The sequence below is a fragment of the Nicotiana attenuata genome, unplaced genomic scaffold (genome assembly GCF_001879085.1).
Source record: "Nicotiana attenuata strain UT unplaced genomic scaffold, NIATTr2, whole genome shotgun sequence".
Taxonomy (NCBI): Eukaryota; Viridiplantae; Streptophyta; class Magnoliopsida; order Solanales; family Solanaceae; genus Nicotiana; species Nicotiana attenuata.
In genome coordinates this window covers 696,692-707,737 of record NW_017670331.1, presented here as the reverse complement: position 1 = coordinate 707,737, position 11,046 = coordinate 696,692, and the positions used below count along the sequence as shown (strand labels likewise).

The following is an 11,046-nucleotide window of genomic DNA, read 5'->3' as shown; positions in this document are numbered from 1 at the left end:
AAGTTCAGAGCAGACATAGATCTGAAATAAATCTAAGAGAAATCGAGGGAACCTTGAAGGTTAGGGTTTCATCCAAGTGGTGAGAAAGGCTTTGAAAACCATCGGAGAGTCAAGAGTTAGACTCGAATAGCCATGGCTGGCCGGAGAAAGGTCAGAGACGACCGGAGAACAGCCGTAAACTGAAATCGACCAAGGTCTGGACCAAGCTCTTTCAGGATCTAGCCTTGAAACCATAATAATCAAACACGTAGAAGTCATGGGAGGTGGATACAGGCCTCCAATGACCTTGGAAGCCATGGATTTGGGAGCTTTTTTTAGGGTTGTAGTTGATGTCGGCGGCTAGGGTTGGAGAGAGTTTGAGAGAGAAGGGGATTCAGAGGCGGCAGGGTGTGTGAAAATGGTTAGGGTTAGGGGGTAGTTTGAGATTAAAAAAGGAAAGGATGGTTGTTGGTCGTTGATCTGAATTGATCAACGGCCTGGATTAAAACGGGCGAGTGGGCGGGTTATGAAGATGAGTTTGGGTCGGATTAAATTGGAATTGGGTCGGGGGGTTCAAATAGTTTCAATTGAGTTCAATTGGGGTGCAAATTCGGACTAAAATTGAAATAAAATGTGGCTAACATTTAAATAGCCACTTTTCCCTGTTTGATTTATAAAAAATAGTAAAATAATTTCTGGAAATAAATTAAAGGTACTAAAATGATTAATAGCACATAATTAACTATTTAAAAATACCAGTAATTTTTATGAATATAAACGTAATTAATCCTAAAAAGGCTAATATTGTAATTACATACAATTTAACTTTAAAAATACTAAATGACCTTGTAAAAATATGAAAAAACTATATTAGCCACATTTTAGTATAAATATGAAAATCCAATAAATGATTCACCAAAAATGATAATTTTGGGAATAATTACTTGGTTTTTATGGATAAAATAGGGCAATAAATTGATAAAAAAATCTTTAAAAATTAAGGAAAAAATAGTAAAACATTTGGACATACTTATATATGCATGCACATGCTATTTTGAAAGTATTTTGTATATTAAAAATATATAGGGAAAAATTGGGTATCAACAACATTTTCAATTTTCCAGAAAAAAAAACCCTAATCTAATAGCACCATAACAGACATATAGCGATAAAATAGAAAAAAGCATGATATAAACATACCTTTATGCAATAATCGAAGCCACTTTACAGCTGACTCCCCTTTTCACAAAAAATCCACTGTCAAAACCCTAGGATGACCTTCAGGTGATAAATCTTGAACCAAGCTACAATTCGAACAAAGAACAACTAATCACATATAGTAAGTGAAAGAAATCTTTAATTTTGCAACAAAAATGCCAATTGAACCAAGCTTAATCGAAGAGATGAAGATGGGTTATTCGGTGAGAGAGAGAGAGAGAGAGACATTAGACGGAAGAAACGATGAAAATTTACCTTTATGTTTTATGTTTTATGTTTTTAATTCTTTATTTCTTATTTTTTTCCACGTGTCAGCTTCTAATTTGTTCTTATAAAAGACACCGGAGGTGTAACACACGCGACGGGGGCTGGTGAGGTCGGGTGTTTATTGAGTTCAGTTTTTAAACACGTGATATATTTAAGTGAAAAAGGTCTCAGTTGAGGTGTTCAACTGACCGTTGTGGACAACTTGGAGGGGCTGTTTATGTATTTCTCCTTCTTTCTAATAAAATTTCTTCTAAGCAATTATTTTTGTGTCCTATTTTCCCTATGGCTGGGCAACAAAGATTTCCTTTTAATGATAGTTCTACTCATTTTTCGGCACCTTTCCAATTAGTACATATTGACATTTGGGGGCCCAACCACACCAATACATATAATGGATTCAAATACTTCTTAACCTTAGTAGATGACTATACTAGAGTAACATGGACTCATCTACTTTCATGTAAAGGAAATACTTTGTCTATCGTTAAGGCTTTCACCTTCATGGTTAAGACTCACTTTCACACATCAGTTCAAACTTATAGATCTGACAATGCCTTTGAACTTGAGAGCGGTTCTGAAGCAAAATTCTTTTTTGCTTCCCAAGGCATCCTACACCAAAACACCATTCCTCACACCCCTCAATAAAATGGTATTGTTGAAAGAAATAAATATTTGCTTGAAACTTCTAGGGCTTTACTATTCCAATCTAATCTATCTACAAAGTTTTGGGGTGATTGTGTCCTTACTGCCACCTATCTCATAAATAGATTCCCTTCCACTATTTGGAATAATATTTCACCCTATAAGAAATTGCATGGTTATCCTCCATCATATGACCATCTTAAGTCTTTTGGTTGTCTATGTTATGCAACTTCTCCTAAGGTTGCTAAGGACAATTTCAGTCTAGGGCAATCTCCTGCCTGTTTCTTGGGTATCCTTGTGGCAAGAAAGGTTATAAGTTTCTCAATTTGTCCAATTCCTAAATTTTTTACTCCAGGGATGTTGTGTTTCATGAGCACATCTTCCCTTATTCTTCCTCTTCTCAATCCTCCTCAACTCCTATATTTCCAGCTCCCTTTTCTGATTTTGTCCCTATTTCTACTCCTCCCTCCCCTCCTTTATCCTCCCTGCCCAACTCTCAGTCTACTCCTCGGTCCTTTTTTTATGTCCCTCTACTTTATCTCCTGCCCCTTCTTTCCCTTCTCAGTTACCTGCTTTGTCACCTCATACCCCTTCCCCCCACCCTTCTACTCCTTCCCCTCTTATTCCTACTCCACCTCCCAGGAATTCTACCAGAACTTGTCGCCCTCCTACATGCCTTAAGGAATATGTTTGCTCTTCTGTTATTCATTCTTCCCCTGCTTCCGATATTCCATAGCTTTCCACTGCTGATTTGCACTCACATGAGCCTTAGTTTTTCCATTAGGCTGCTTCCTCTCCTGCTTGGCAAGAGGCCATGGTTAAGAAATTTCAGGCTCTTAAAGCCAATCATACTTGGGACATTGTTCCACTACCCCCTAACAAGAAACGCATTCCTTTGGAGGTTTCTGACACTTCCCAAGGCTTTCTTATCAGTCAGACTAAGTTCACCACTAATTTACTCTCTGAATTCAACTGCCCGAACTTCAGTTCTGTTACTATATCCCTGGATTCTTCTCTCAAGCTCACTGCTAACATGGGAGAGGCTCTTTCTGACTCTAGTGGTTATAGGAGAATTATTGAGAAGTTGAATATTCTTCAGCACACTAGGCCAGACATTGCTTTTTCAGTCCAACACCTAAGTCATTTCTTGCAGGCTCCTCAGATTCCTCACATGATGGCTGCACTCCATGTTTTGAGGTATTTGTCCAATGCTCTAGATCTGGGCATACTTCTGCCTTGTTCTTCTAATTTGGATCTCAAGGTTTTCTTTGATTCTAACTGGGCAGTTTGTGCTCAGTCTAGGAGATCTGTTTCCGGGTACTACATTACTCTTAGTGGTTGTCCTGTTTCCTGAAAAAGCAAAAAACAACTAACTATTTCTTTGTCTTCTGCTGAGACAGAATATTGAGCCTTAAGGAAATTTGTTGCTGAGATCTCTTGGTTAGTCAGAATTTTGGGTGATCTTGGTTTGTCTATCACCAGCCCTGTCCCTATTTTTTGCAACAGTTAGGCTGCTTTGCATATTGCCAAAAACTCTGTGTTTCATGAACGTACTAAGCACGTTGAAATAGATTGTCATTATGTATGGGATAGCCTTCAAGCTGGTTTAATCTCTCTTCATTTTGTCCCAAGTTTTGCTCAACTAGCAGATATCATGACCAAGGCCCTTCCTGGATATCTCTACCATTTTATTCTTGGCAAGCTTGGTGTTGCAGCACCCTCAAGCTTGAGGGGGGTGTTAACCATATTGAGCAATAACCCATCAGTCGGTTGAAGGCCCAAGTAGCCAAGCCCAACTTGTAACTCATTTTATATTACATACTTTAGCCAAGTTACATTACTTAGATAGCCATTGTATCATTACATAGATAGTAATCTCAAGTGTAACTATATAAGCAAAGAAGTGCTGAATAATAAAGTTGGACAATTATTTCATTTTGTTTTCACATAATATTTCTCTCTCTGACTTCCAGTTCCTTCTCTTCTTTCATATGAGGGTAGGGCTTTCCTTCAATGGAAATCCCACCATAATTGGGTTGATCTATATCATAACGAGTTTGGCCCGTTAAACAATGGTTTTGATTAGTGTTTATGATTTTTGAAATTTGATAAAACTCCATTGTTAAGCAGATCGAAGAAGATTAGATGGAGAGAGAGAGAGAGAGAGAGAGAGAGACGGAAGTTTCCAGACGTATTATTTCTTCTAATTAGAAAAATGAGATGAAGGTCTGTATATACAAAAGAATATTTTCCCTCTATATATGGGCCAGCCCATAACTCATTACAAAGATTAAAAATAAATACATACAATGTGGGCTTAGGGCCCAATAGTAAAAGAAAGACAACCCAATTAAGTAATGGCATTTTCTTGTATCTCAATACCCCCCGGCAAGTTGGAGGTTGAGATAACTCCCAACTTGCAAAGATGTAGATGATGAAGAGCTCCTCCCAACGGCTTAGTAAACATATCAGCAAGCTGATTGGCACTAAAAGTATGAAGCAGCTGAAGCAAACCTTCATTCAACTTGGTGCGAACAAAGTGGCAATTCAGCTCAATGTGCTTTGTGCGCTCATGGAAAACAGGGTTCTTAGCAATGTGGATGGCTGCATGGTTATCACAAAATAGAGTAACAGGAGAAGAAGAAAGAATACCAAAATCAGAAAGAAGCCTGCAAACCCAAGTAATTTCAGCGCTGGCCTTACTCATGGACCTGTATTCAGCTTCTGCAGATGACAAAGAGACCACAGATTGCTTCTTGGATTTCCATCCAACTAAACAACCCCCTAGCAAAATGCAAAACCCACTGATGGACTTCCTACTGTACGGGCAAGAACCCCAATCACTATCACAATAGACACTGAGGGACAGATCAGAAGAATTATTGCAGAAAACCCTAAAATCAAGAGTACCCCTGAGATACCTGAGTAAACGCAAGGTAGCTTGCATGTGAGGAAGGCAAGGTTGCTACATAAATTGACTGAAATGTTGCACTGCAAAGCAAATATCAGGTCTAGTATGGGTTAAGAAATTGAGTTTTCCCACTAAGCACCTGTAAGTCTCAGGATTGGGCAGAGGATCACCATGATTAGTCTGTAGCTTGTCATGCATTTCAAGAGGGGATTCAACTGAGGAGCAATCATATGAATGAAACTCTTTGAGAAGATCTTGCACAAACTTTTTCTGATGCAGCAACACCCCACCCTTAGAATACAAGACCTCAATGCCTAGAAAGTAGTTAAGGTGGCCTAAATCTTTGATCTTAAATTGATCATGTAGACCTCAATCTCAGACACATCTGTCCTAGTGATGATGATATCATCAACATAGACCACTAAGAGTACTAACGTATCACCAGAACCCTTAATAAAAAGTGAATAATCATTGAAAGCGTGTGAATAACCTCTAGAGGACAAGGACTGAGACAACTTTGCATACCATTGCCTTGAAACTTGTCTCAAACCATACAAAGATTTTTTTAGTTTACAAACCAAAGTACTGGGAACAGAAGCAGTACATACAGTAGATACTGAAGTCCAGGTGGGAGTTTCATAAAAACTTATTCATCCAAATCCCCATGCAAGAAAGCATTATTAACATCTAATTGAAACATTGGCTAATTTCTTTTAACAGCTACAACAATTAAAGTTTTAACAGTAGACATCCTAACCACAAGAGAGAAAGTTTCATGAAAATCTATGCCTTCAATTTGTGTATCACCCCTAACTACAAGCCTAGCTTTATATCTTTCTATACTTCCGGCAGCTTTGTACTTGGATTTGTATACCCATTTGTAGCCAATTGGCTTCTTGCCTTTGGGTAACTCAACTATGTCCCAAGTACCATTAGTCTCCAATGCCTCAAACTCCTTTCTCATGGCAGTCTGCCACTCAGGGATAGTTGCTGCCTGAGAATAAGTAGTAGGCTCAAATGCATGATGCTCACTAGAAGTAGACACAACAATTAAATTAGCAGGCCTGGAGCCAGGATTAGGTAAGTTACGGACATAATTCTGCAAATAGGAAGGAGGATTGTGAGGTATAGAAGATCTCCTCAAAGGAGGGGAATCAGATTTAGAAGGAAGGTGTTGGCCCAAGATCAGTTGAAGTTTTGAAGAATGACAAATGAACTCAGTGAAGGACTAGGTCCATCTTAGGAGACACAGTTGTTATGGCCCATGCACATGAGATGCACGTGAAGAAGATAAGTCCTTGGGGATCAAGCACCAATATCTTCTGAATATCTTCTGACCTGATCGAAAAGATTGCATATGGGATAAGGAGAAGATGTCTCCTTATAAGAAGAGAACACATCCGGATAAGGGTTGGAGTTTGGATTGGTCTAGGACTCAAACTCAATGGAGGATTAGAAATTGAGTTACAATCCAACTCTAATTACTAATCTAATAAATAACAGAGTTGTTCTCTTTTACAGGTATGCACATACGCTGAAGTTAAGCAAAATTGAGAGAAAAAGAGCAAGGCTATTTTGCAAGCAATTTATGTGAGATTGAGTGTGCACGCCTGTAGCTACTTGAACAAGATAGAAGAACCAGTTCCATTGTGTTTATTCTTATTCTAGTTCAATTGTAGTAGGTGATTTAAAACTTGTACCTTTCCAGCTTTCATAGAAGCAATTGTATTAGGTACTTTGAGTATTCAAGTTAGAGTTAACTTGAAAGTGTCGCAACAGTTGAGGCTGTGTGCCACACTGGGATTAGAGTTAATCCTTAGGTTTACAAGAGTTTTGTAAATGCTGTTTTTGGCTCATTGAGTTTAGTGGATGTTTGGGAAAATCCTACTGAGTAGTAGGTCGTGGTTTTTTCACCTTTTGAGCCAGGTGTTTTCCACGTAAAAATCCTTGTGTTCTTTTATTTTCTGTATTTTAATTCCGCAAACTGTAGTAATTAGAACACCTAGAAGAACCAGGTTCTTCTAGATCGAAAATTGGGTACCACACAAATCACCCCCCCTATTGTGTAGTATTCACGTTTGGAACATCAATTGGTATTAGAGCGGGTTATCCTTGAAGAGGCTAACACCTTAGGAAAAGATCAACATGAGTGCACCACCTGGGAACTGGGAAGGGCAATCCACTGCCAGGCCTCTACTATTAAATGGACAGTATTACTCATGGTGGAAGAATAGGATGAAGGATCACATCATAGGAGAAGACTATGAACTCTGGGAAATAGTCACCGATGGTCCTTTGGCAACTACAATGAAAAATGAGGAAGGAGTGGAAATGCCAAAGACAAGGGCTCATTGTACTGCTGAAGATTTGAAAAAATGGGAGAAAAATTCTAAGGCCAAGAAATGGCTTGTGTGTGGACTGGGTCCAGATGAATACAGCAGGATCCAAAGCTGTACTATTGCAAAAGAGATATGGGACACTTTGCAAGTGGCTCATGAAGGAACACCTCAAGTGAAGAGATCCAGAGGAACATTGCTATATTCTCAATATGAGAATTTCACTATGAAAGATGGAGTAACCATTCAAGAGATGTACACAAGGTTCACTACACTGACAAATGAACTTAAGTCTCTTGGAAGAGTTATTCTTGAGAAGACAAGGTTGAGAAGATCTTGACAAGAGTTCTTCCAGTTGCTTGGGAAAGCAAAATCACTGCCATTCAGAAGTCCAAGAATATGGCCACTCTCAGGCTGGATGAACTGATTGGGAATCTTACTGCTTATGAACTGAGAAGGCAAACTAGGAAGATGGATACACCCAAGAAGGAGAGAAGTTTGGCTCTCAAAATTACAGAAGGTTCAGACCTAGAAGATGATGAGATGGCTATGATCACTAAAGATTTCAAAAAGTACCTAATGAGAGGAAAGGGTTCATCAAGAGGTACAAACTTCAACAAGACAAGAGCTCCTGAGAAACAGACAAATGATGGCTGCTATAAGTGTGGTAAGACTGACCATATGATCAAGAATTGCCCTCAATGGGAGATTGAGTGGAAGAAAGCAAGAGCTGAACGAAGAAACAGGAAGAAGGAACAGGTTCAACCCAAGAAAAACAAAGGTTCAACCAAGGCTATGGTTGCTGCTTGGGGTGAAACCTCTGATGAAGACTCAGAAGATGAAGCTGAAGAAGAGCAAGCTCTTATGGCCATTGGAGAATCAGATGATGAACAGGAGGTAAGTATTCTGCATCTCAAGGATAAAATTAAATTTCTGTCTAAAGAAAGGTTGACTGAGCTATTATTAGACTTCATTGATGAGTCTGAAATAGTTAACAATGAAAAGGAAGTTCTGTCTAGGGAATGTGTTATCCTAAAAGCAAAATGCAAAAGTCTAGAATCTAGGGCTGATGAGAGTGATAACAAAAATGCTGAGTTGAAGAACCAGGTTCTTGAACTTGACAATAGTATTCTAGAACTTAGGTCAGAAAATCTAAAACTGAAACTAGGAACAGGAAAGAAGAAAGCTGACAACTCATTTCTCACTCTAGAAGAAAATCTAGGAAAAATGAAAGATGAACTGTATAAGAAAGATGAATTGATTAAGGTTCTAAAAGAAGATATAGGAAAGGTAAAACATGAACTAGACAGAACTTGCAAATGGAACAAAGCATCTGACGCTCTCTCATGGTTGCAAGAGCATCACAGTAGCAATAAAAGAGGACTTGGCTATGGGACTCAAGCTCCAAAATGGGACCCCAAAAACAAGTACCTCACTCTTCCTGAAAATAAGATCTGCACACACTGTGGTAAGACTGGCCATTATAAAAATGAATGTAATGCAAAGGAAAAGGCCAGTCAAAGGAACAAAGCTTTTGTTCAAGAAAAACACAAACTTCCTAGCTGGGCAAGAAAGAATCTGATTCATCCTTTTGCCCAAAGAAAGGGACCCAAACTAGTTTGGGTTCCTAAGACTAACCTCTAATTTCTTTTTGCAGGCTCAAGTGAAAGAGAGTAGCCAAATATGGTACATGGATAGTGGCTGCTCAAAACACATGACTGGGAACAAGGACTAGTTCCTTTCACTTGAGAACCTGAAAGGAGGTAATGTCTCCTTTGGAAATGGAAAGAAAGGTGAGATCATTGGGGTTGGAAAGGTAGGTAAGACAGACTCTCATTCCATTGAGAATGTCTACTTCATAAAAGGCTTGAAATATAGCCTAATCAGTGTGTCACAACTGTGTGACAGAGGTAATCTTGTAGCCTTCACCTCTACCAAATGTTTTGTGATTAACCTTACCACTGACAAGATTGTTTTGCAGGGAAGAAGAGTTAACAATATTTACATTGTAGATTTTTCAACTGTTTCAGAAAATGAACTCACTTGTTTAAGTGTGCTAGTTAATGATCCCCTCTTGTGGCACAAAAGACTTGGCCATGCAAGTCTAAATCAGCTAAACAAACTAGTCTCCAAGGACTTGGTGATAGGGTTACCTAATATCAGGTTCAAGGAAGACAAAGTTTGTGAGGCATGTGCAAGGGGGAAGCAGGTAAGGTCATCCTTCAAATCCAAGAAAATGGTAAGTACGTCCAAGACGTTGGAACTGGTTCATATGGATCTTTGTGGTCCAATGAGAACCTTGAGCAGAGGTGGAAAGAAATATGTGATGGTGCTTGTTGATGATTATTCTAGATTTACCTGGGTACTATTTCTAACATCCAAAGATGAGGCATTTGAAATGTTTACTGCCTTTGTTAGAAAAACTCAGAAACAATTAGGAAATCAACTTGCATCCATTAGGTCTGATCATGGAACTGAATTTGAAAATGTAAAATTTGCTGAATATTGTGATGAAAATGGTATAGATCACAACTTCTCTGCCCCTAGAACTCCTCAGCAAAATGGTGTAGTTGAAAGAAAGAACAGGACCCTTGAGGATATGGCAAGGACCATGCTTCTCTCTAGCAAATTACCCCACAGCTTCTGGGCAGAGGCTGTAAACACTGCATGTTACATAATCAATAGATGCATGACTAGACCTCTTGTTGAGAAAACTCCCTATGAATTACTTAAAGGGAGAAAACCAAACATATCCCACCTTAGGGCATTTGGTTGCAAGTGCTATGTGCACAATAATGGAAAAGACTCCCTAGGTAAGTTTGATCCCAGAAGTGATGAGGGAGTATTCTTGGGATATTCTTCACATAGCAAAGCATATAAAGTATTTAATAAAAGAACTCTGTGTGTAGAAGAAAGTGTGCATGTTGTATTTGATGAAACTAACATTCTTTCTGAGAGACAGGAACATGAAGATGAAGCCATTGGCTTGGTAAGAGAATTGACTGAAGCAGCATCAAAAGAAGGAACAGGTGATGGAACAGGTTCTTCCAGTCTGGGCAACCTGACAGGGGGAACTAATCATGGAGAAAATGAAACAAACTCTTTACAAGAACCTGTTCCTCATCAACATAACACAGGAGAATCATCTAGTAGAAACCAGTTGTTGGTGAAATCTCACAAGTATCAAAGTTCTCATCCCATTGAGAACATCATTAATGATCCAACATCTGGAGTCAAAACTAGATCACAATTAAAGAATCTGTGTGCATTTGATGCTTTCTATCTCTTATTGAACCTAAAAATGTTGTTGAGGCTTTGCAGGATGCAGACTGGGTCAATGCTATGCAGGAGGAACTCAATCAATTTGAAAGAAGTCAAGTCTGGCATCTATTTCCCAGACCCAAGGACAGGTCAATCATTGGCACCAAATGGGTCTTCAGGAACAAACTTGATGAAGATGGAACTGTTACAAGAAACAAGGCAAGGCTGGTGGTTCAGGGCTACAGCCAAGAGGAAGGCATTGACTATGATGAGACATTTGCTCCAGTTGCAAGACTAGAGGCAATCAGACTCCTCATTGCCTTTGCAGCACATATGGAATTCACCCTCCATCAAATGGATATCAAAAGTGTCTTCCTAAATGGCTACCTCAAGGAGGAAGTGTTTGTGAAACAACCTCCAGGATTTGAAAGC

General features: G+C 39.0%; 1 protein-coding gene across 1 annotated transcript; it reads left to right on the top strand.

Moving 5' to 3' along the window:
- The first annotated feature begins 1,352 nt into the window (after positions 1 to 1,352).
- LOC109237968 (uncharacterized mitochondrial protein AtMg00810-like) lies at positions 1,353 to 3,460 on the top strand. The gene is made up of 3 exons (XM_019404383.1): positions 1,353 to 1,400; positions 2,672 to 2,794; positions 2,891 to 3,460. The coding sequence occupies exons 1-3, from the start codon at positions 1,353 to 1,355 to the stop codon at positions 3,458 to 3,460; spliced, it is 741 nt and encodes a 246-aa protein (XP_019259928.1).
- The last annotated feature ends 7,586 nt before the right edge of the window (positions 3,461 to 11,046 follow it).

Excerpts from the sequence above, each read along its gene's own strand:
- LOC109237968 (XM_019404383.1), top strand. The coding sequence starts at position 1,353 with ATGCCAATTGAACCAAGCTTAATCGAAGAGATGAAGATGGGTTATTCG. Across the intron at positions 1,401-2,671 it reads AGATGAAGATGGGTTATTCG|TTACCTGCTTTGTCACCTCA; the intron begins GTGAGAGAGAGA and ends TTCCCTTCTCAG. Across the intron at positions 2,795-2,890 it reads CTACATGCCTTAAGGAATAT|GCTGCTTCCTCTCCTGCTTG; the intron begins GTTTGCTCTTCT and ends TTTTTCCATTAG.